General features: G+C 50.1%; 1 protein-coding gene and 1 long non-coding RNA gene across 6 annotated transcripts in view; one reads left to right on the plus strand and one right to left on the minus strand.

Moving 5' to 3' along the window:
• The window catches only part of UBASH3B (ubiquitin associated and SH3 domain containing B), a 139,291-nt gene that overhangs the window by 101,817 nt on the left and 15,327 nt on the right, over positions 1-22,147 (plus strand). For 4 of the 5 annotated variants that reach the window (XM_034665996.1, XM_034665993.1, XM_034665992.1 and 1 more), the window contains exons 2-10: positions 4,052-4,109; positions 4,866-5,052; positions 6,352-6,550; positions 9,317-9,486; positions 13,278-13,486; positions 17,505-17,637; positions 19,145-19,265; positions 19,875-19,997; positions 21,251-21,343. In XM_034665996.1, coding sequence (XP_034521887.1) covers positions 4,052-4,109; positions 4,866-5,052; positions 6,352-6,550; positions 9,317-9,486; positions 13,278-13,486; positions 17,505-17,637; positions 19,145-19,265; positions 19,875-19,997; positions 21,251-21,343 — 1,293 coding nt within the window. The remainder of the gene's footprint in view (positions 1-4,051; positions 4,110-4,865; positions 5,053-6,351; positions 6,551-9,316; positions 9,487-13,277; positions 13,487-17,504; positions 17,638-19,144; positions 19,266-19,874; positions 19,998-21,250; positions 21,344-22,147) is intronic. The other variant, XM_034665994.1, reaches the window with a different exon arrangement.
• The window catches only part of LOC117803334, a 39,519-nt gene continuing 30,324 nt past the window's right edge, over positions 12,953-22,147 (minus strand). Inside the window, exons 2-3 of the long non-coding RNA XR_004627058.1 lie at positions 14,208-14,426; positions 12,953-13,089 (exon numbers count right to left, since the gene is read on the minus strand). This is a non-coding gene — a long non-coding RNA (uncharacterized LOC117803334). The remainder of the gene's footprint in view (positions 13,090-14,207; positions 14,427-22,147) is intronic.

Genomic DNA, 22,147 nt, shown 5'->3' on the forward strand with positions numbered 1-22,147 from the left:
CCCCTGCTCTGTGGGGAGCCTGCTTCTCCCTGTCCCTCTGCCTGCCACTCCCCCTGCTTGTGCACTCTCTCTGTCAAATCAATAAAATCTTAAAACAACAAAACCAAAAACACCCCCGCCCCAGAAACTCCCTTTCCTCTTCTTGTCTGTCCAGTGCCAATACAGTGCCTGGCGTAGAGCTGGCGTTCTGCTGAGAGGAACTGAAATGCCCAGGGGTCAGAGGGCATGGTGGAACGCCCAGAGAACCGGGGTGGTTGCAGAGGACACCAGCCTGGGTGACAATTAGACAGGACAGCCCAGCCAAGCTGGAAACCTGCGAATCTGGGAGGGAGCAGGAAGCTTGCTGGACTCGCACTTGGGGCCGAACCCACCCACGGGACCCAGCGGTGATGGTCTCCAAAAGGACACCCACCAGTCAAACTGTATACTGAGCGTAGCTTTCTGATCTAAACTCTTGCTTGTGTTTTTGGTTTTCACTTGGTTTCCTGGTAAGAGTTCCTGGCGAGGAAGCAAAGGAGGGAGGAAAGAAGGCCGCTTTGTCTGAGGCACACCGGAAATGGATTTTTCCTTTCCGGCCCCCCTTTAAGGCTTGAGGGCATCTCTGGGACCCTGGTGATGGGGCAGAGCCGTAGCCCTGGGGCCAGACCTGCCTGGAACCTAACATTGCAGCGGAGCTAAGAGCGGACGGGGGGAAGGGTCCCAGCCCGAGAGTAGCAAGGCCGTGGGTGGGTGCCGCTGCTTCCTCGCGTCTGGGCCAGTGTCCTCCCAGCTGCTTGCCGAATTTTGCAACGAGCCATTGCTTTGATCTCACAGGTGCTCCTTCCCCACCATTAGCAGGACATCAGATTTCGTGTGATTTTTTCCCCCCTCCTACCTTCTGCTAAGAATGAGCTCTAGACATAGTTGGGCAGGTTAGGACCAGGGTCTGAGAGACCAAACGTGTGTTCCCTAGTAACAGCTGCAGCAGCTCACGGGTCCCCCCGATTCTAACCACGAAGGTCCCATCTGAATAATCAGCGGCTACAATCCAATGGCCGNGGTTAGGACCAGGGTCTGAGAGACCAAACGTGTGTTCCCTAGTAACAGCTGCAGCAGCTCACGGGTCCCCCCCGATTCTAACCACGAAGGTCCCATCTGAATAATCAGCGGCTACAATCCAATGGCCACACCCCTCGCCTTTGGGTTTAAAGGGATACTGTCTGCCTTTGTGCGCTCAAGGTCTCCGACAGTCTGCCAACTTCTGAGTCACCCCGAGGGTGGCAGCTGCTCCGGCTCAGCCTGGTGTTTGGGGTCTACCCCGCACACCCCACTGTTCTTGGCGTTGGCCCCACCGATGGGCCGTGGAGGTGGGAGCTCTATGGCAACCGTCTTTCCTCAGCGGGGTGGAGGGGGGAGATGTGTTCTGCCACTGCCCATGTTCAGTCTGTTCTGTGGGCAGAGTTCTGGGAACAAACTCAGCCCAAATCCTCGTCAGCCTGGCAGTGCGTGAAGGAGCCGCGGAACCCTGCCTGGGGTTTGTGACGGAGGGAAGTGGTGATTTGACTCCTGCCACCATCCTGCCTGGAGAATCACATACCTGTTTCAGATTAGTAATGGCATTCTAGAAACTTCCTTCCCCACCCCCAAAAAGGAAAAAGACAAAACACTTTTACCACACCTTCTGGTGAGAAAGTTCTTTCTGGTATCTGACTTGACACCTTTGTGCAGTAGCCAAAGCGGATTTTACTTTGGCTAACCCTCACTAGAGAAGGCACGTCGGAGAGGAGAACCTTCCATAAAATTGAAGGTTTCTCACACTTGTCTTCTTCAGAAAGAAGATTTTGAGTTTTCTTAATCTTTCATCGGAGCCTTATCACCCAAACCTTTCCTTATCTTCCTCAATTATATCTTTGAACCCTCTCCAGAACCTGTCTTTTGAGTTACGGGGACCATGACTTAATTAGATCTTTCATTTCCAGAGAATACTCCTAGTGCTTAAGGAAAAAATGAATTAAATTTCAGTCAGATATATTTCACTGGGGGAAGGGCCTGGGGGGGGGGGAAAGAAATTGGATCCTTTATATGAATAGCACATTGTATCACAAATGAGTTTTTCTTTTCCTAGTTTTTGAAACAGTGGGTCTTTTTTGGGGGGTGAATTTAACTCCTTGGAGATTCTAAACTAAAAGGCCATGATTTGCATTCTTTCTTGGGCATGTGGCTCCTGGGTCCGAAAAGAGCGTAAGTTGTGTGCCTCTGTCTAATAAGTGGTAAAAGAAACAGGGCTGGTAACATGACAGCAATTAAGCACCTTATCCAGGTGTGGGATGAGTGTGTGTGTATTGGGGGGGGGTGTGTGTCCCTGTGTTTCCAACCTTTTCTGCACCAGCTTTTGTTCCAAGGGGTTCTGAGGGGTCTGTCTTGCTTCTGCAGAACATCGTCTTACTGCAAGCAGGCTTGCTTCTGTATCGCTGTTCTGCTTGCTCCGTAATGCTGTGTCGATTGCTTAATCCTGATCGTTTGGTGTTTGTGCTTAGATTTTCATGGGGAAAAGGGTATTTAGCTGATCTCTGGGTGGTGGAGCAGAGTCGCAGAGCCATTGCCGTGGCCCGGCTGCTCTGAGCACATTACTGTACTTCCTTCCCCTGTGTTCTCCCTGTGTAAAGTGAAGAGGCCAGGCTCACAGATGGTCTGAGGTTCCTGCCGATTGGACCCCTGGGATTCACAGTTCCAGCCCTTCTGGTTACTCCGTAGAGAACCCAGGAGAAGGACCAAGGGGGGTGGGGTGTGCAGGGTGCAGCAACCAGTTGAAAAAAGGGTACTCGGAGAATGTCAGCTAAAACTAGAATTCCCTCTCCTCTCCTCCGTCTTCCAAGGAAGCTGTATCTGTAGGCCATAAGGGATGGGGATGGTCCTTTATTGATCACCTCCATGGTGTCGGGCAAGAGTTTGAGGCTCCTTATGGATACCCCTCACTGGAGTAGATGTGTGAAGTGTCTGCCCCCACCACAACCACCCCACCCACCCCTGCCCAGAGGTGTCTACACTCTTCAGATCCCATTCAAAATGTCACTTCCTCAGTGAAGCCTTGCCTGACCCCTCAACCCAAGTTCAATGTCCCTGTCCCGTGCCCTTAGGGCTCCCTGTGCTTTCCCTTCATTGCACTCACTAACAATGTAATTCATTACCTGTACCATCAATGTTTTCACGCCAGCTCGATCAAAAACTCCAGGAGGGCTGGGACATAGAAGTCTTGTTTTTCATGGTATTCCTAGAGCCTAGCCCGGTGCTGGCAAAATAGTAGCAGTTCAGTAAGTGTTCCATGAGCAAACATACACATGAATGGATGACTAGCAAGGCTGGATACAAACCCAGAACTTTCTGGCTCTTGGACACCTCATATTTCAGACACCCTCCTCGTAGGCATGGGCTCAAGGTCCTCACTGGGTTGCCTTCCTGTGACACTGCCCTTCCAGTAAGAGAACTTTGACTCGGTTCTCCAGCAGGGGGAGTGATGGTGGCACTGTCCCCAGAGAGGTCTAAAAGCCTTGGGAGATTGTGATCTAGCCTGCGGCTGGTGGTGGTGGTGGTGGTGGTGGTTGGCGGTGGGTGGGAGTCACTGAATGGAACCAAAGTAAACGTCTTTGTGGGCCTTAGCCCCACTTTCTAACGTGTTTTGCCAAGGGGCTGCAAGGGAAAAGAAAAAAAACTGCTCAGCGGGGATCTGGGTCAGTAGGAGTGGGTGAAAAGGAAAGAGGACAGACCGAGACATGACAACCTTTAGGGAAGCAAAAATAAAATTCTAATGTGGAAACGGCTCAAAATAGATTGCACGGCTGTCAGGCTGCATGCAAATCCAGTGCTAATTACATGGAAATTAATTACAAGTCCTAATTTCCATATGCCTTGCCATGACCCTTGGTGGGGGGGGGCGGGGATCCTGCTGCAGGTGTCTCCCCCACACCGCTGAGGAGGCTCTGATGTCGCCTACCTCACACTCTTGCCACGATAGTGAGAAAAGCTGATAGGAGGCTAAAAATACTAACAATAGAAATTTGATTTCTTCTTCCAGACAAAAAGCCTTGGCATCCACAGGAGGAAGAAGTGTTCAGGCAGCATGTGACTGGTTGGTATGAAATAAATAAATAGAGAAAATAGCATATAATTAACTCTGAGTGTGTGTGGATGAGCAGGGATGTGCAGCCTTTCTCTAATGGACTTGGGGGGGAGGGGTGGCGGGATGAGCCAAAAGACCACGTGACAAGCCCATTTATGAAGCCCGTTGCTCTGTCCCGGCCCCAGGGTGTGCTTCTCCTGAAAGCTGTTTAAAGAAATTCAAAGCATGTCCAAGCTAGAGCCCTTATCACAATTATCTGCCCCTGTTATTCACTTAAAAGATACACTTTAGGGTATGTGGATGCAGGTAAATCAATTTAAAAAAAAAAATCCTACCTGCCTTGTAGGACATCACTACCCGGGGCACATCCCACGGGCTACGTTCCTGAAGTTTCCCTTATGTTTGGAGGCAAGTGGATTTAGTGTTAGGCTGAACTGAAGGGATAGACGGGGTTGGAACAGCCCTGGTGGGCTGAGAAGGGATTTGGAGTGTATCTGGAGCTTATCTGGAGTGACTTTGGGATTTTTGAGAGAGTTGTGGAATGCCGATGTAGTATGGCAGGAAAGAGCAGAGAAGTTGGTGCATCTGGGAGTCGGGCATGCAGAATGAGCTTTGAGGGATGGATTTTGAAAGCACAAAAATGAAAACCCATCCCTTGGCAGTGCCTGGGGTACGGAGCATTTGGCGGGTGGGTCTGTCTCTTTCGGGTCTTCCTTCCCTTCCATCGTTCTCAAGCAAGGCCTGCTTGGCTCCCTTCTTTCTCTGGCAGGCTGTTCTCGCACGTCGGCGACCCCTTCCTGGATGACCCCCTGCCCCGGGAGTACGTCCTGTACCTCCGACCCACCGGCCCCTTAGCACAGAAGCTCTCCGACTTTTGGCAACAGTCGAAGCAGATCTGCGGGAAGAACAAGGCGCACAACATCTTCCCCCACATCACCCTCTGCCAGTTCTTCATGGTGAGCCACAGACCCCCCCCAGCTCCTGCCCCCGGGGACCCTGGCTGCCATACCCCCACCAGGGCCTTGTGACCTGGCGTCAGAGACAGGAGCCTCCCAGGCAGCTGGCGGAAAGAGTCACAGGCTCCTGGCCCTGGAAGGAATGAGGAGGGTCCATGGCGACTTTCCCTTGCTCCTCTTCTCTCACACCTGCAGAGGCCCAGAAGCACCGCAGGTCTGATGTGCCGTCACCATGACTGCTGTTCCACAGGACTCCAGGGACTAGCCTGACCCACTGAGTCAGGACTTGGACTGGCAGCCACTGGAATGCAGTGTCCACCCTTGTCCCTTGTAAGAGTAGAAATGAGAGAGTTGCGAATAAGAAATGTAGTCTGCACACAGTGGGAGGTGACTTTAGCCTCATGGACAGACGCCGTCCACAGGTCTGTCTCACCAGATCTTTCTAAAGATGGCAAAGATAACCTGGGACCTTCCATGGTTACCTAATCCATCATCCTGGCTATCACAGAGCTTACTTAATGACTAACTTAAATCCCCCTCACCGTAATAAATATAAATAACATTTCATCTACTTTGGTTCTCTGTGGTTTATCCAGAGATGTTCAAGAGGAGGCAGAACGGGAGCACATGAAGACAACATTTTCAAAAAATTATTTTGAGCTTTTTTTTTTTTNTTTTTTTTTTTTTTTTTTTTTAACCTTTTAGCTTTTCTCTGTCTCTTTAAGGTAAAAATGTGTTCCTAACACCTTCTTTCTTACCGTGCACTCTGAAAATTAAAATGATTACCGCTTCCTCTTAGTCATCCCACGATCTTTCTCAAAAGCATTCAGGGTTTTAGAGACACTCCTTTTTCTTCCCCCAGCGCTCCAAAGAGGGTGGGAAGATGACGTCACAGCTCTCTGAGCCCCATTCTTCCCAGCTATCATGGGTCTGACAGTCAGGTCAACTTCCGACTGTCTAAGAGGAATAGAAACGTCACAGATGATGGGAGGCGATGGAAGGCACTCCCTGGGCGCGTTCCTCCTTTCTTCCCTTCTGGACCAGTCCCGCATCCTGGCTGGGCTCAGGGGCACAGCAGGGCAGGGAGGGACAGAAGACTTGGTCCATCGTGTCATTTCCCAGTAAGCTCATCCATCTGTAACGAATTGGGAGCCGCAGTTCTTCTCCCTCCTCGGAAAGAGAAGTGGTGGCTTAGCAATGGCATCCGCAGCCTCCAGCTCCGGGCCGAGGAGGCCGTGTGCTCGGGAGCAGCAGACCTCTGTCTCCCCTCTGAGTGAAGCATCTTGTCTTCCCTGCCAGTGTGAGGACAGCAAGGTGGACGCCCTGGGGGAAGCCCTGCAGACCACGGTCAGTCGCTGGAAATGCAAGTTCTCGGCCCCACTGCCCCTGGAGCTCTATACCTCCTCCAACTTCATCGGCCTCTTCGTGAAGGAAGACAGCGCGGAGGTCCTCAAGAAGTTTGCCGCTGACTTTGCTGCAGAGGCTGCGTCCAAGACCGGTGAGCTAACGGCCCTCGGTCCTGTTGATCAGAAAACTGGGAAGGGCGGGGAGCTGCGGGGTCCTGCAGAAACGGGGAGAGCATGACAAGGAACTCCGCCCTTTCCTGCAGCAACCTTCACCTCTTCACCCCCCTTTTAAAACAGCAACTATGGTTATGCTAAGCCTCCTGAGAGAACGTCCGCTGCCTGCCCCAGCACCCAAGTTGAGGGCACACAAATGGCTCTTCCACACTGAGCCATAAATGCGACCTTTGTAGCTCCAGCAGTTCAGAGTTCAGGAACCTTCCTTCCCGCACAACCTCCCCGCCATGCAGGCATTTGTTGGGGTCTCATGGCTCACTCTGTGAGGACCCACGGCTGTGTTTGGGCGGTGGGATAGCACAGAGAGTTGAGGGGAACCACTTAGTATCAAATAATAAATCCACTGAGCCAACGTCCGGAACTCACTGAGACCCATGACATGGGTCCCTAAAGCCCCAGTAGCCTGCCAAAAATGTCACTCCTTCAAGATGTTTCTTGCTCTTTCCATGGCAGGTCTTCATGGAGGCCAACTGAGATTTCCCGTCAAAGGAATTAGCGTAGAGAGATATTCAGGCTGTGTGTTGACGTAGAGGCAGGAGGCACGGGAAGGGGACAAATGGGAGAAGTTGCCAAAGCTTTCCTGTCTGCCTACAAGTACAGACGAGCTCACTTGGGTCAAGGAGAGCCTTACCTGCGGGAGGACAGACAGACAGTGGGTTGGAGGGAGGGAAGAGCTGGCAGGGGGTGGTTTCTGTTGGCCCCCTGGAGAGAGAAATCACAACCAGTGGGTATTTCCTGGGGACCACTCTGTGTTTATCTGTGACGCATGCCACAGCAGTGGTTTCTCCTGGCCCGAGGGACAGATTCCAGCACCCGTGAGAACAGAGCTCTGAGAAGAGAGAGGCCATCCCAGGGTGGAGTGGCTCCACCTTCACAGAAAAAAGGAAATGCACACAGGATGATGTTCTTCCCTACAATGGAGGAAGGGCCCTGCAAGGGTGGGGGGGCAGGCAGCGTGAACGGAGGCAGAAAGGGGCAGGGTGTGTGTAGAGGACCGTGTGGAGGCCGAGCTGGGTGTGGGCCGTACAGCTGAATCTGAGCATCGAATGCAAAGCTGGAGGAGGCCCAGAGCTGGCCAGCGCCTGCCCCCTGCCCCGCCCCACCCCCAGAGGCACCTCTTCGACTTGGGAAGCAGGGCCTCCTTAGAGGCCCTCTCCAGGCACACCTTCTTCCCAGGGATGGAGCCCGCCATCTCCTAGCTTAATATTTCAGAGAAATAACATAATAGAGAAGCAAATTATTTCCTATTCCTATCCCACTAACTCAGGGAAATGGCTCTTTTTCATCCCACAGTAGCTATTATCAAAACCACTCGAAACTCTCACAAGACCCAAATCCTTCACAAATGCGTAAAGCGGATCTCAGCCAGGGCTGCGGCCGATTCTGAAGACACATGACCAGCAGCGGCAAGAGGCAAGAGGCCCTTGCTCCCCTTCCTTGTAGGCAGGGGGAGGGCCAGCTCCTCTCCAAGATCTGTGGCCGCTCTCCCGAAGGACCTGGCCGGCGGGTTCCCTGCCCCTGTGCGGCCCCCTGGTGGTCACTGGGAGAACTGGGTGGCCCTGCCCTGTGGAGCTGGTCCAGCTCCTTGCCTCCTTGTGTGCAAGGGCCGGCCATCCCTTCTTGGCCCTAGAACTTAAGCCTCAGTATTCTAGAGTTTTTGGCAGACTCAGATTCCTTCAGCAATTCATGCACGTGTATTCAATCATCTACCGAATACTCAAAGCATATAATGTGCTGAGCCCTGGGGATACATTGCGACCAGGACCCAGAAAGCCCTCACCTCATGGGGCTTACACCAGAGAAGACACAGAAAGAGGTCCAATGGCTACTTCCACCCGCAAGACGTGAGCAAGCCCCTGAACTTCTCCGATTCCCTCCATCCCCTCTGGTTGTATCTTACGCAGTGTTCTAGCTTAGACAGGAAGGGGATCTCCCCCATGCAGAGATGTACAAAAGAGAGAGAAAATCCATTGCCGTATGTAGGTGGGTTGGTTTTACTACTTACGGGGTCTTAGAATTTAACAGTCTGGATACTTTAAGCCAGTGGTTTTCAGTCGGGGAGAGTTTATCCCCCAGGAGTCGTGTGGAGTTCTTTTTGCTTGCCACAGTGTGGTGGGTGCTCCCAGAATCTAGTGGGTAGGGGCCACGGATGCGGCTGAAAACCCCGCAGTGCACAGGACAGCCCCCACAGCAAAGAATTATCTTGCCCAAGTGCTGCTGGGAAACCCTGTTTTGAACTTTGAAAATACTCCATCTTATCCTCTGGTTCTGTCCGGTTCTGTCTGGTTCCCCCATGAGAGCCACCCAGAAGCTAAGAGACTTGATTTCAACATGAGGGCAATGTAGCTCTGGCACCCACGTGATGACAAAATCTCTTTATTTCTCCATAAATTAGCTCATCCTTCTACATCTGAGTTTCCTTCTCTGCATGGTGGGCCGGTGATACTCAGTGCGTTATGAGGAAAAGCAGACCCGAACCGTGACTTCTCAGCTGATCCACAGGTTGACTCTGGATCTTTCACACTCCCCTCTCCCCTTATTCTGCTGCTGTGAAGGAGGGAAACTGGTTTCGTCTGGCCAAGGCACTCCTTCCTCTGTCACCTGGGAGGCAGAATGGATGAGGGCAAGTCTCTGCCATTGCTATGATAACCACGTTCTAGTAACTCTTTCCTTCTTTTTTCCAGAAGTCCGTGTGGAACCCCATAAGAAGCAGCTCCATGTCACCCTGGCTTACCACTTCCAAGCTAGCCACCTACCCACCCTGGAGAAACTAGCCCAGAACATTGATGTCAAACTAGGCTGCGACTGGGTGGCCACCATATTCTCGCGAGATATCCGGTTCGCGAACCATGAGGTAACGTGTCCCTGTGGCTCCTGACCCTACCAGAGGAGGAGGGGTGCAGTCAGAACCAGGAACACTTGCAGCTCACCGCTGCAGGGAGGTGGGTCCCAAAGCAGTAAAGTGAACACCAGACCAGGAGTCGGCCCACGATTTCCTCCGGGCTCTGCCTGACTTCCTGGGAATCTGGGAGCTTGCACCCCTCCTCCCTGGGTCCCAAGTGACTCATCTGTGTACTGTCCCCATTGTTCTGTCTGCCCTGCCAACCTTACTGGACTGATAAATGGGAGATAGAAAAGTTTGTTGGAAAAATTTTAATTCCATAAATGCGTGGTGTTCATAAAAGACCTCATCCAGATCTTAGGTAAGGAGAATACAGAAATACCCCCCCCAAAAAATCTGTGTGAACACATAATTAACAGATATTTGCCAAGCATCGATGGCATGTAAGTTACCATGGAACATACTAGAATTTTAACTACATTTATGAAACTGTATTTAATTTGCTATCCAGTTTTTCACAGCAAAAGAACTGATACTTTTGTCAGTTTACCTAGCTTTTTTTAACCTTTCCATTAGACATATTTTAATATGAAAAACAATTGGGATCTCGGGGTCTAGACCAGCTGATCTCAACACTCTTTTGGAAGTGTTGAGAAGAGCCGACCCATGAGCCAAAGCTGTGGGCCTGGGCACGGGGCCTGTGAGTGTCAGGGACATGCCGCTTTGTCTGACCCTGCTGACAGGAATGTTGTGTCCTCCTCCAAGTCATTTGATGGAAGTTTCTGGAAAGACACAACAAGGAGACTGGGCTTGATCTTTACTTAAGAATTCTGACAGCTCCTGGAATTGCTTAGGATGAGCCCGAAATATAACAAGGGAGGTGTGGCTGCCTGGGCTCCTTACAAGGACAAAGGAAAAAAAAAGTCAAGGGTTGCATGCAGATGGACTGAGAGAAGTCACCTTTCTAGGAGAAGGAAGGTAGCAATGGAATTTTACAAGGAATATCTTCTAATCAACACTGCCCTCCAGTTAACTCAAAGGGTAATTGCTTTTCTGCCTGACCCACATTCTGTTCAATTGGTACTGAGGGAAAGAGGCAGCAAGCACCCACGCCAAGTATTTTCTAAAAATAACTTGGCCTCTTTTATCTCTTATTTGTAAAAGTTCCTGCTGATACAGCTCACTCTCGGAGGCCATTTGGCTTTACCTGAGCCCCCCTTTCTCCCCTGCCTTCCTCTGTCCCCAGGAGGTGGGGTTGATTGAGCGTGCCAGGCAGGCAACAGATGCCCAGAGGAGGAGAGTGGTTTGGACAAGGGCACTCGGCAAGCCAGGCGTAGGGAAACATCTAAGGCTCATCCCTCTGCTGGCTCCCACTTTGATTTGGACCCGCAAATGCCTGTTTATATGTTCCGGAGTCTTCCGTGTTCGTGATTACGTGGGGCCATGCTGGGTCTCTACGCCAGGCGATAGAAATCTGAGGAAGGACAGCATTACACACCAAGCCCACGTGGCTCTAGATTCTGGCTCCACCCCTTCGGCAGTCGTTAGGGTCACTTCTATCACTTCTAGAACACTCCTGCCCCTAGTCGTTTCATGCGTGCAATGGCGATAGTATTTTTGCTGGACCATTGCTGTTGTGCAGACTCCATAGAAGATAATGGAAAGGTCCCGATAGACAGCACAGCATGGGTGCAGCAAAATTTCAGTGGTTACAAGGAGCACAAGGAGCTCGCAGGGCTGCAGCTGTCCTGTGCAAAGAGAGAAAAAATATCCCTGAGGTAGATTCCACAATTCTTACTCTTTTATGCTTAGCATTTACCTGTAAGTAAGTATAATGCAGTGCAAAACTGGGCACATGTCCTGCTAGCTCTCAAACATAGGCTGACTTTTTGCATGTGCTTTCGGTGAGTGGAATGGGCTTCACTGGTTATAATTTTAGATTTGCTGCCATGTTTTATTTTATTAGCTAGTCAATAAATCAAAGCTCCCTTTTGCCTAACTACCCTCTGCTTAGGACGCACAGTCTCCTATGCGCTTTTGCTGGGCCTCAGTTTCCCTGGAGGTAACCTGGGACATAGACTACTCACCCCCACCAAGTGAGAGGAGGAATGAGTTCTCATCTGAAGTCCCTTTCCTTGAGTTTCTCAAAGGAAAGACACTTCTGGGCCAAAAGCATAATTAGTCAAAACTATGCTATGCTTGAGTATCTAAGAGACATGAGTTGTTTCAACTTGTTCCCCCTGTGACTTGGTGCCTCTCTCCACCCTGTTCCAGGAAAAGGAGTGTTCTTTTCGATGCATCATCCCATACCTAGCTTAGAGAGTTGTTTTGTTTTTTTTAAGCCGTTTTCACAGCCCAGCAGAAACCCTCCCTGGCTAGTTTGGAATGGTGGTTTGTGCATGAATGTGGTGGAGGGCAGGGGAAGGAGTGGGAGGCGAACAGGGGCAAAGATCCAGAGCTGAAAGATACTGGAGAATAGGGAAAGAAATGGGTGTCCTGAGCAAAAGGAAAATCACAATCCGGTGGTACGATTGAGTTCTGTGTGTTTTCACTTCCATTCTCTCAGGGGGGCGAAAAATCCACATCTTTTTGCCGATGCCTTTCCTTAGAGAATTCCAGAAGGAAATTCTTTATAATGGGTTCTGATGTGTCTCCTTGACAGACACCGGTGAGCTGGTTAGGTCACAGGCACACAGTCCAGGGGTCAGGCTATGAGGAAAATCAGGTGTCATGGTTCAAGAGACGTAATTATGCGCCTTCTGTGTACCGGCTCTGTCCTAAAGACTCTTCTTAGATTGTCTCAGTAACTTCTACAGCCCTGACATTATTTAACAGATGAGAAATGGGGGGCCAAACAAGGTTAAAAACTTGAAGGTGAAACCAGAATAGTTAGCCCTACCACTAATGACTTCAGGACTGCGGGAAAGGATAAGGTAGCTCCATCTTTGTGTCCCACGTGAAATAAGTAGGATCGGAAATATTTCCCTTAACTCTTGAGGGCCCTTGCTGTTGATGAAAAAGTAGGAGAATGTTTTCTGACGTATCTTCCTGCCAATGCCATTTATATACACCAGGAAAGGAAGCAAAACATCAAATAAGTCAGCCAAGCAACATGGCCTAGGGTTGGCTCTGAAGGCCCTTTCTGAGCCCAAAGAAGAAACACGTGGTCTCCATTTATTTGTGGGTGAAAGCTGGTTGCACAGATGTACACACCGATGGCTGTGAAAGATAGCTTTCTTTCAAGGTCTTTGTGACAAATGCAGGTTTAAAGAAAGCTCCTTGAAGGCAGTGACGGTCTTGTTGAAGCCCCTGAGTTCTAGATGAAGGGAAATGCGTCGGTCCCAAAGCCTCCCTCCAAGGAGAGTGTCTCCACCCAGACCATCTGTAACCCCCACATGGAAGACTGACTTTCCATGAGCGGGGTTGCAAGTGTCTATTTCGGTGCCTCCCCCAGCAGATGGAGAAGGGGAAACTAGGTCCAACCCCATTGGTAGACGGCTTAATAGAGCTTACAGACCAGTTTCTAAAAACTATCTGAATCCTGACGGGAAGAAAGACATGTCCGCAGGAAAGTCTGGAGCCATCCAGTAGCAGCAGGCATGCATCCACAATACCCTGGAAAAAAAAAAAAGACATGTTTTCTGATCTGAGTCCAAATGTGGTCCAAGCCTGCAGACCCCAGGGGCACGTGTAAATGTCAACATCTGGATTTGTGCGCCATTAAAGCAGAACACAGACGGGCCTGGGAGGCACTCAGACTGGGTCACACATGGGCCTCCCTCCTCCCTCTCTTCCTCTTTCAGACATTACAGGTGATCTACCCCTACACCCCACAAAATGATGACGAGCTGGAGCTGAGCCCCGGGGACTTCATCTTCATGTCTCCAATGGAGCAGACCAGCACCAGCGAGGGCTGGATCTATGGCACGTCCTTAACCACCGGCTGCTCCGGACTCCTGCCTGAGAACTACATTACCAAGGCCGACGAGTGCAGCACCTGGATATTTCATGGGTGAGCAGACTCAAGTCCTTCGCCCGCTGCTTTGGGGAGAACACGGCAGCCCAGAAGGAGGGGGTGGGAAACAGACGTGAGCCTGGACACACGGGGCGGCAGTAATAGGAAAGGAACTCATGGGGGAGGAAAGCTGTTGGTTCAGGGCGTTCAGGAAAGGGCTGACGGGGAGCAGGAGGGAAAGGATGGATGGATCCACTCTCCTGCTCTCTGCCTGCGCCACTTGATGACACAGTCTCAGTTCCTGATCAGAGACTACACGAGGCAGGTGGAGGGACCATCTCACTGCCTGAAATGTGGGTCATCCCAGTGCTGAGACTTCATGGCCTTTGGGCTTCTGTACCCTTCATCCCAGGTCATTGCTCAACAGTGGTCTGACTCCCCAGAACAGCGGGACAGGTTCCCATTATGCCAGCCAGACCAGGAGTGATAGGGTTTGCGAGGACCAGGGGACCTCACTGCCCCTTGCTTGTTGGGCGACCCTGAGCAAGTCCTCAGCCTGGGCACATAAATGCCTAGATCAGAGAGACCATCTAAGGAAATAGGCAACTGCCAGAACCTAGAAAAGACACATGGTGGCCCTTAGTCTTTTTTAGAGTGGTAACTGTCCACCCATCCCCCACTCCTGTTTTGCCCCCAAACCAAACTGATCCCATGTTCCGAATGGCCTGATTCAGATGGCCAGCTTGGTCTGGACAGATAAAATGGGAAACAGAGGCACCTTCTCTTTCTTAATTAGAGCAGCTCGAAGCCAGCCCTTCTCCAGCGTCCTCGGGCATCTCGCCAGGGTGCACACGCTGGCTCGTCTCCCCTCCCTCTTGCCATGTGCCAACGTGGCTGCGAGCAGGAAGCTCTGAGCACCAGCTGCGTGGGGTGGTGAACATTGTTATTACCGCCATGAAAGAGAAGCAGAAAGGGGTGGTTTCAGCGAGTGTTTTGCCTGGAGGGAGAAAAGAAAAGAAAAGAGCTACCCCCAGTTAGCAGCCAGCAGACAAACCACAAACCCAGAGATGGGAAAGAACATCATCTTCCTCCATGATCCCCTGCCCCGCCATCCCTTCCTCTTCTTTCCAACCCCCCCACCCCCACCCAGGAGTGTTTAGTGGCACATGCGGGAGCTCAGAGCTGCCTCACGTTCCCCAGACATTCACTTTTTTGGAAATGTTTCTGAACATCTAAGTTGGATGTCCAAAGTCACCACGTTATCCCTATAAAAACAAGTGAAGCATAATGTGCGTGAATACGCGGAGGACTGAGATGGTTTGTCTGATGCACAGTGCCCAGACCACATTTTTAAGTCAGGCTAGAAATGGGAGAAAAGTCTGTCTCAGAAGTCCTGCTGACCCATTTCAGATCAGTGTTACCAGATCCACTCCCGTCCAAATTAGAGCTCAGGCCGAAACACAGTGACACTGGTTCACGGACCACAGGGAGGTCTGCGTGTCCTCTCCTCTTGTTTGGAGAGATTACTAGCGAGGATGTGGTCCTGGGAACCACGTCTGAAGTTAAAACTCTCAGCTGCCACAGCCAAGGCTGCTCAGAGTGGGGAAGTGCTGACATTAGGTGTTAGGCCACCGTAATCAAGAGTTTGAGTGTTTGTTCCAGTAGTCTTGGGTTCAATTCTTAATACACCCACTTAAAAGCTGTGCGACCTTGGCCAAGTTACATTACCTCTCTGAGCCCGTTTGTTAATTGGTGAGATGGAGGTAAGAATTGCACTCACGGGAGTGTTGAGACTACAGGACTTGACTTTACATTGATCAGTGTGCCACATATATAACAGCACTGAATCTAAAAAGCCATCAGCTTGAGGACTTTTTTTCTTTTCACCTTGTGTTTTCCAGTCCTCTCCTACATGCTTGTCAAATCAAATGTCTCTACCACAGAGGTGATCCTGTAGGAGAACTGCACTTTCCTATTTAACCCCAGAAGCAGACGTGACTTAACCCCAGAAGCAGACGTGACTTCTAGCAGGCTCCCTAGAAGACAGATCGTCTCTCTCTCTCTCCCCTAACCAGTTAGCCTCGAGGGGGTAGAGGCCCAGGAGGTACTCCAGAATGACCTGGCTGCCTCGATGGGAAGTTGCAGAGGGGATCCAAGCCACGAGTAGGGACTTGGGGTCAGTTACCCTTCACAACCCTTTCTTTCTGCCCTGTTCTTCTCCATTCTAAGTCCCTTCTAAGGAAATCTTTTCCTACGTCTGGCTGGTCCTTTCTGGGCTTCACCCACAGGACTGATGTATCCTAGAGAGGTGCCAGTATCCCCCCTAGTACTTGAGATGTCCTGGGTCTCAGGCTTCAGCTTCCTCCCTCTGGTACTCTCAACATAAAGTATCCAGCTGTTGTCTTCCTGGCACTGACAGAACTGAACTGTCTCAGAGGGAGTCGGGTGCTTTGATTACAATGACAGGTAAGAAGAGAAGGAGGTTGGCCTTCTCCTTGCCAGTGGAGCTGAAGGGAGTCTGCCGGTGCCTTCACAGCTCTAAGAAAGGAAGGACATTAAGGGACGTGTACAAGCAAGATGTCAAGATGATTCCCTCTGTGCAGACATTTCAGGCCTTGAAGCTTTGATGAATCAGACAGTGATACCGAATTTTCTAATTTAACGGTGATGTTTGCAAAGGAGAGCGCCCGCCTATCAGACCTGCAAATAGGACTTGATTTTCCTCGTCTGCGGTTGCTTGATTTCTTCACTGGGTCTCTCGGGCTGCACTCACACTCGCTCTTGCAGCTCTGCTGGCGGCAGCTTCCTACCCCAGATCTGCTGAATCACCATCTGGGGCAGGTGGGGCAGAGCTCCCCTGCTGATTCTGATAGGCGCAAGGGCTGAAATGTCACTTTTTCCAGGCAGAAGGCTTTGGAAACCTTCGTGTGGAAGGAGGGCTGAGTCTATGTACAGTTACAAAGAGGGGGGTACTTCGGAGAGTGGACGGAGCCCTGAAATTATTAAAAATCCTAGCATTTAAAAAATGGTTTGCCTCACAACCAGTCAGCTTTGTTATATTGCTGACTGTAAAAAGTTCTTTTCCAAGATGAATTTTAAAGACGACCACTGTGTTAACATTTAATGTTCCTGAACAGATGAGGGCAACAGGTTCAAACCGAGACTGTGCTGAGCAGACTCAAATGAACGGCTACCCTAGTTACAAAGAAGAAATGTAAAATTCCAATGCTCTCCCTTGAACGCTGCTCAGTGAGGCAGAAGGAGATGTTCATTGGATTTGCCTCACGACCGTACTTACGTGGCAATGTTTAGTAGATAAAGCCTTTTGGAAGCCTCACTAATCAAAATCATTTGAACATGGCCTAATTTGCTGCTCCCCCCCCATCAGCGAGACCTCTTTGGGGTTACTGCAGTTACTGTTACACCCAGAAATGAGAGCTCTTGGCTCACAGCTCCTTACATCTGGTGAGAATGGCCGCCTCTGAAATAATTCTGTATTTAATCAGCTCGCTGGAGGTATTAAGGTGGGGAAAGGGGTGGGGCAAGGCAAGAAGGTGGAATAGGGGAGAATGACCTTAAGGCTTCCTTGATCACTAGGAGCCATGGGGCCGAGTGATGGAGTTAGCAAACCCCACCCCCCACCTCGTCAGTTCAGATGGAAATCACCATGGAAAAGATGAAAGGCAACAGGAATTGTGGGGTGGTTTTGTTTTTTCTTTTGAGCCAGAAAAGTAGCTGGAAACAATGGTACAAAATTGATAGCTCCTTCTTCTTTAGCATGTGTTGGGGCCAAGCCTGCCTGGGGCATCCTAAAACCGGGGCCGTCCCTGCCCGGAGAGACAGACGCATCTGTTCCAAGTACAGAAATCCATGCACCCCCAATTTACTAACTGCAAGACTTCAGTATAAAACAAGATGTTCCTCTCCAGAAATGGGGTGCGCCCCCCCGCTCCGCCATCCCAACCACGGCACCGCCCAGGGTGTGCTTCGGCTGACTCCTACCCCCCTGTTGAGCCCAAGAGTGATGTGCTGATGAATTCTGGCCAGTTACCGTCTCCCTTCTCTTCCCCCACAGTTCTTACTCGATCTTAAACACAGCATCTTCTAACGCGCTCTCATTTGGTGATGGTGTGTTGGAGAGGCGGCCGTACGAGGACCAGGGCCTGGGGGAGACAGCGCCCCTGACTATCATCTGCCAGCCCACTCAGGTAACGCTGACTGGCGGGGTCACGCCCTCAACTCTACTCAGGAGTCACTGGGCACGTATTCGCTAGGTGGGAGGGCTTGCCCTTGCCCCCAAGGGTCCCCGATCTTTCGGGGAGAAAGGGCACAAAATGGTAAAAGATACACAGAAACGTAAGGCTAGGAAGAGTCACGTGGGTGGGACGGAGAGCACCTACCGCGTCTGGGTCTAGGCTGGTAGATAATGTGGCCCTGCAAACAGGAGGACACGTTATCTGTAAAATCATAAGAGTTATATTTCTGAGGCTACTGTGACATTAAAGAAAATAAGGCCCTTAGCCCAGTTCCTGGCACATGATGAGTGCTCGCATATGTCAGGAACGCTGCAGAATGGAGAGTGGGGGGTGGGGATCCTTCTGAACGCTAGAGACAAAGGCAGGTTGAGGAGCAAGAGACTAGATTGCATTGGCTGGAGCCCAAGCTTGAATTAGGGAAGAGTAGGAGAAGAAACGGGAAAGATCGTGGCACTGTCCCACATTTTAACCCTCTCAGGACAACTAACTGGCAGGAAATATCAAGTGCTGGCCACACTAGGGAAACTAGGAATAGCCAACTATCAACAAGAAGGAACAGAGAAACATCTGTAAGGATCCACCCAGCAGTTCTAGAACCTGAAGTCATTTGGGCATGCCTTTGACTGGACTTGACTATTCCATCACTCAGAGGGAACAACTGTCCTCCCCGAACCATTTCTGGGAACAGCAGCACACATGTAGTCAGACAACAGAGCCAAAAGTGTGAACAGAGCCAAAGCTGGGGGGCGCCTGGGTGGCACAGCAGTTAAGCGTCTGCCTTCGGCTCAGGGCGTGATCCCGGCGTTACGGGATCGAGCCCCACATCAGGCTCCTCTGCTGTGAGCCTGCTTCTTCCTCTCCCACTCCCCCTGCTTGTGTTCCCTCTCTCGCTGGCTGTCTCTATCTCTGTCAAATAAATAAATAAAATCTTAAAAAAAAAAAAAAAAAAAGAATAGTCAAAGCTGGGGGAGACCATCCAACCATATGGTCTAACCACTATATGTTAGAGGTGAGGCAGGCACTTTGTGATAAAAGTCCTCGCTCCCTGAAGTTGTTGATGAAGTATCCCTTGGGGGGAGGACTGGATGGCTAGCTTTCCCTCGGAGCTGTAACACAAGTGGTCTTCACATTTTAGCGCCGGCCAAATGCTACTCCTGTGAACAACCCTAGCAACAGCAATGGTGTGCGACAGTCTTCGCCACCCTCTGATTTTATAAAACACCTGCAATGCAATTCATCGCATTTGAGCCTCAGGATAACTTGTGAAGTCTGTAGGAGGAGTCTCACTGCCCCCATTGTACAGACAGGCCAACCTAAATCCCAGGTAGTTATGGGATCCGTCCAAGTCCTACGCTGGCTGACTTTTCTAGAGCTCAGCTCCGCTCCTCTGGCACCTGGCTCCCGGACGTGTTCACTTTCTTATGTGATTCCCCCACTAACAGCCTTTCTTTCTCTGCAGCCTCTGAGGGTCAATAGCCAGCCCGGCCCTCAAAAGAGATGCCTCTTTGTGTGTCGGCATGGGGAGAGGATGGACGTTGTGTTTGGGAAGTACTGGCTCTCCCAGTGCTTCGATGCCAAAGGTGAGTGGTTAGTTGACCTGCTTAGCATCGGCATACCTATCACGGCCTCTAGGGGGCACAGTCAAGCTACGTTTGTCTAGATGGAGTCCTTTATGGTTTGCATGCTATAGGAAATGCCTATAATCGGTTACAACGTTAAGTCCTTCCTGATGGTCTTGAGGTTCTTGTCCCCATTCTATAAACTGGGACACCAGGGACCAAAGATGGCAAACGTCTTGCCCATGGTCATTCGGCAGAGGCAGAAACCGGTGTCCTGATTCTGTGGCCTGAATTCCCTCCATTAAGTAACACTGGCTTATTTTGGTTCCGTTTTCATCTGGGTGGCGCGTCTAAGATTGAGAGGCTTGCATATCACAGAATCCTCCTCCTTTAGAGTGTGTGGTTGTTACTTTCACTTAAAAACTATCTCTTGTCACTTTTGTCCACAGAATGCAGGGGTGGATGCCAAGACTCTAACAGAGGAAAAGTGTCCGCTTCATTGTTTTCTAGAAAGTTCATTTCAGTTTCTTTGGCCCAAAAGGAATGGGAATGGGGGGCTGTGAGGGTCAGCAACAGAAGTCCTATGGAAAACAGAAAGTCATCCTTTGTCTTTTTTTTTTTTTTGGCCAGGCCGCTATATACGCACCAACCTGAACATGCCTCACAGTTTACCTCAGCGGAGTGGTGGTTTCCGGGATTATGAGAAAGATGCTCCAATCACCGTGTTTGGATGTATGCAAGCAAGGCTGGTGGGTAAGTGTCCTGGAGTGACTGCACAGCCTTTCCTGGCCACTTGTTCCAAAGACCGGTTCCAGTGGCCATGCCAGGACACTTTCTTTGGCTTTCTACAACTTTCCTACAAGTAGTTTATTTCCCCAATTCAAAAGGGATTTATTATGTAACCAGAAATTCCGAACACTGTGCTTGGCACGGGGCTGGTTTACCAAAGTGAATGAGGCGTGATCCCTGGAGGGCTGTATCACCCAGTGTCGGGGCAAGGTCAGCTTCTAGTGCAGGGGTGAGGAGGAGGGAAGCCTGGAGTGGCTGGAAGTAGAGATAGGCCAACCGGATCCTTTGAAGATGATCAGTTCTTTGCAGGTCTATTCCATACCTGCCAGGCAGAGACAGCAGCCTTGTCCTATGCAGTCACGTCATGCATTCACTGATCACTTACTCTGTGGAGGACCCTACGCTAGGGGTTGGGGATCCAAGCGAGAGCCCCCACCCTCAGGGAAACAGATTTAAAAGTGGATGAATATCATACATCCTGAGTATATTTAAGAAGAGAACTGTGTACAGAGTATTCTGGGAGCAGAAAAAAAAAAAAAACCCCACAGAAGTGGGGAGGAGAAGTCACCTGGGCAGAGGAGGCTAGAAGAGAGCAACATGAGGTCATAGATATGAGCAACAACATCTGAAGTACTTAGAGAAAAAGCTCTCTTTCTAGAACATGGCTTGTGAGCCCCATACGATAAGGCTGGTGAGCTGGATAAAGACGAGTTCACAGAGACCTTGCCCCTCCATATTAAGGTGTTTAGACTTTATCCAGTAGAGGAAAGAAGTGTGTTCCACGAGGAAAGCGTTAAAGTATCATGTGTTGGGATTTACCTCTGTGATCTAAAATAGGACAGGCTGAGATCTTGTCCAGCGCAGGGTGAAAGTAAAACAAGAGCTAATTGTCGCAGTACAAACCATCCCGCTTGTATCGCCAAGTGTGAGATCAGAGCATTCTCGTGTTTCTGGATCTCTCCTAGATGGGTATTTTCCTGCTTGTTAGGACCAGAGAGAAGGAAAGAAAAAGACAAGAGGGGGTCTTCCATTTGGGATCTTTTCCAGAAACACTGATGAGGGGACGGGTTGGAAACAAAGTGAAAAATGCCGGCTCTCTGTGAGCCCCCACTGAAAAAGGGGTTTGCAGGGTCTGCCTGCTGCCCGCTCCCGCATTGAGCCCCAGTGGAGGCTGTGGTAAATGCAGCAAACTGATCCTTCTTTGCCTTCCTTTGCAGGGGAAGCCTTATTGGAGAGCAACACCATTATCGACCACGTCTATTGCTCCCCATCCCTGCGCTGCGTTCAGACTGCATACAACATCCTGAAAGGTTAGACTTGATAAAGGTCGGCGAGTCCCTCTTTCTGCCTCTAGACAGCCCTACACCTACATTTTCCTAGACTTATGGGACGTTAGCCAATGGAAAGCTTCAAATGTGGAATTTTTAGCCATGATTCTTTTGGAAGATGTCCTTGCAAGCCTCCTGAAATCATACTCTGGTGGTATTAAATGAGATGAAAGGATCATACAGATCATTTTTTGCTTGAAAATGTAAAGCCCTCTCGGATGAATGGTGGGCTTGTGAAGTACTGTTGTCTGGCAAGAATTTGGAGCCTACAGAGTATGATCCTTTTTTTTGCAGTGAAACAGTGAAATCATTTCCTCCCACTCTGGTCTGTTTGCTCCTTGTTTATAGTAGCAACGGTGCTTCTAAGTATCTTAATCATCCCTGTTTCTGTAGTTAATTGGATGGCTTCAAAGGCACCATTGCTATAAAGATCCTCAACTTTCACCCTAAAATCTGGGGAAGCTTGAGTTAGTTACAGGGATCTCCAGTCTCATTTCACTGGAAGGAAAATGAGTAGAAACAAGAGTGGGACTATTCGCTTATACCAAATAAATGAATGAGCCAGAAATAGCCAAGCCAATGAAGAATGGACAGTACCTTTGAGGCTTCTATTCCTTAAGTAAACCAGAATGCATTTATACATTAAAATACTTTATGTATTAAAAACTGGGCTAAAGGCAATATAAAGAAAGTTAAACAGGGACAAGTCCTACTCTGAGGGTAATTACACTTCGAGAAAACACAGGACTTGTGCACTGGCACTTGGAAATAATCAAAATTGGATTT

This window comes from Ailuropoda melanoleuca, chromosome 8 (genome assembly GCF_002007445.2).
Source record: "Ailuropoda melanoleuca isolate Jingjing chromosome 8, ASM200744v2, whole genome shotgun sequence".
Taxonomy (NCBI): domain Eukaryota; kingdom Metazoa; phylum Chordata; class Mammalia; order Carnivora; family Ursidae; genus Ailuropoda; species Ailuropoda melanoleuca.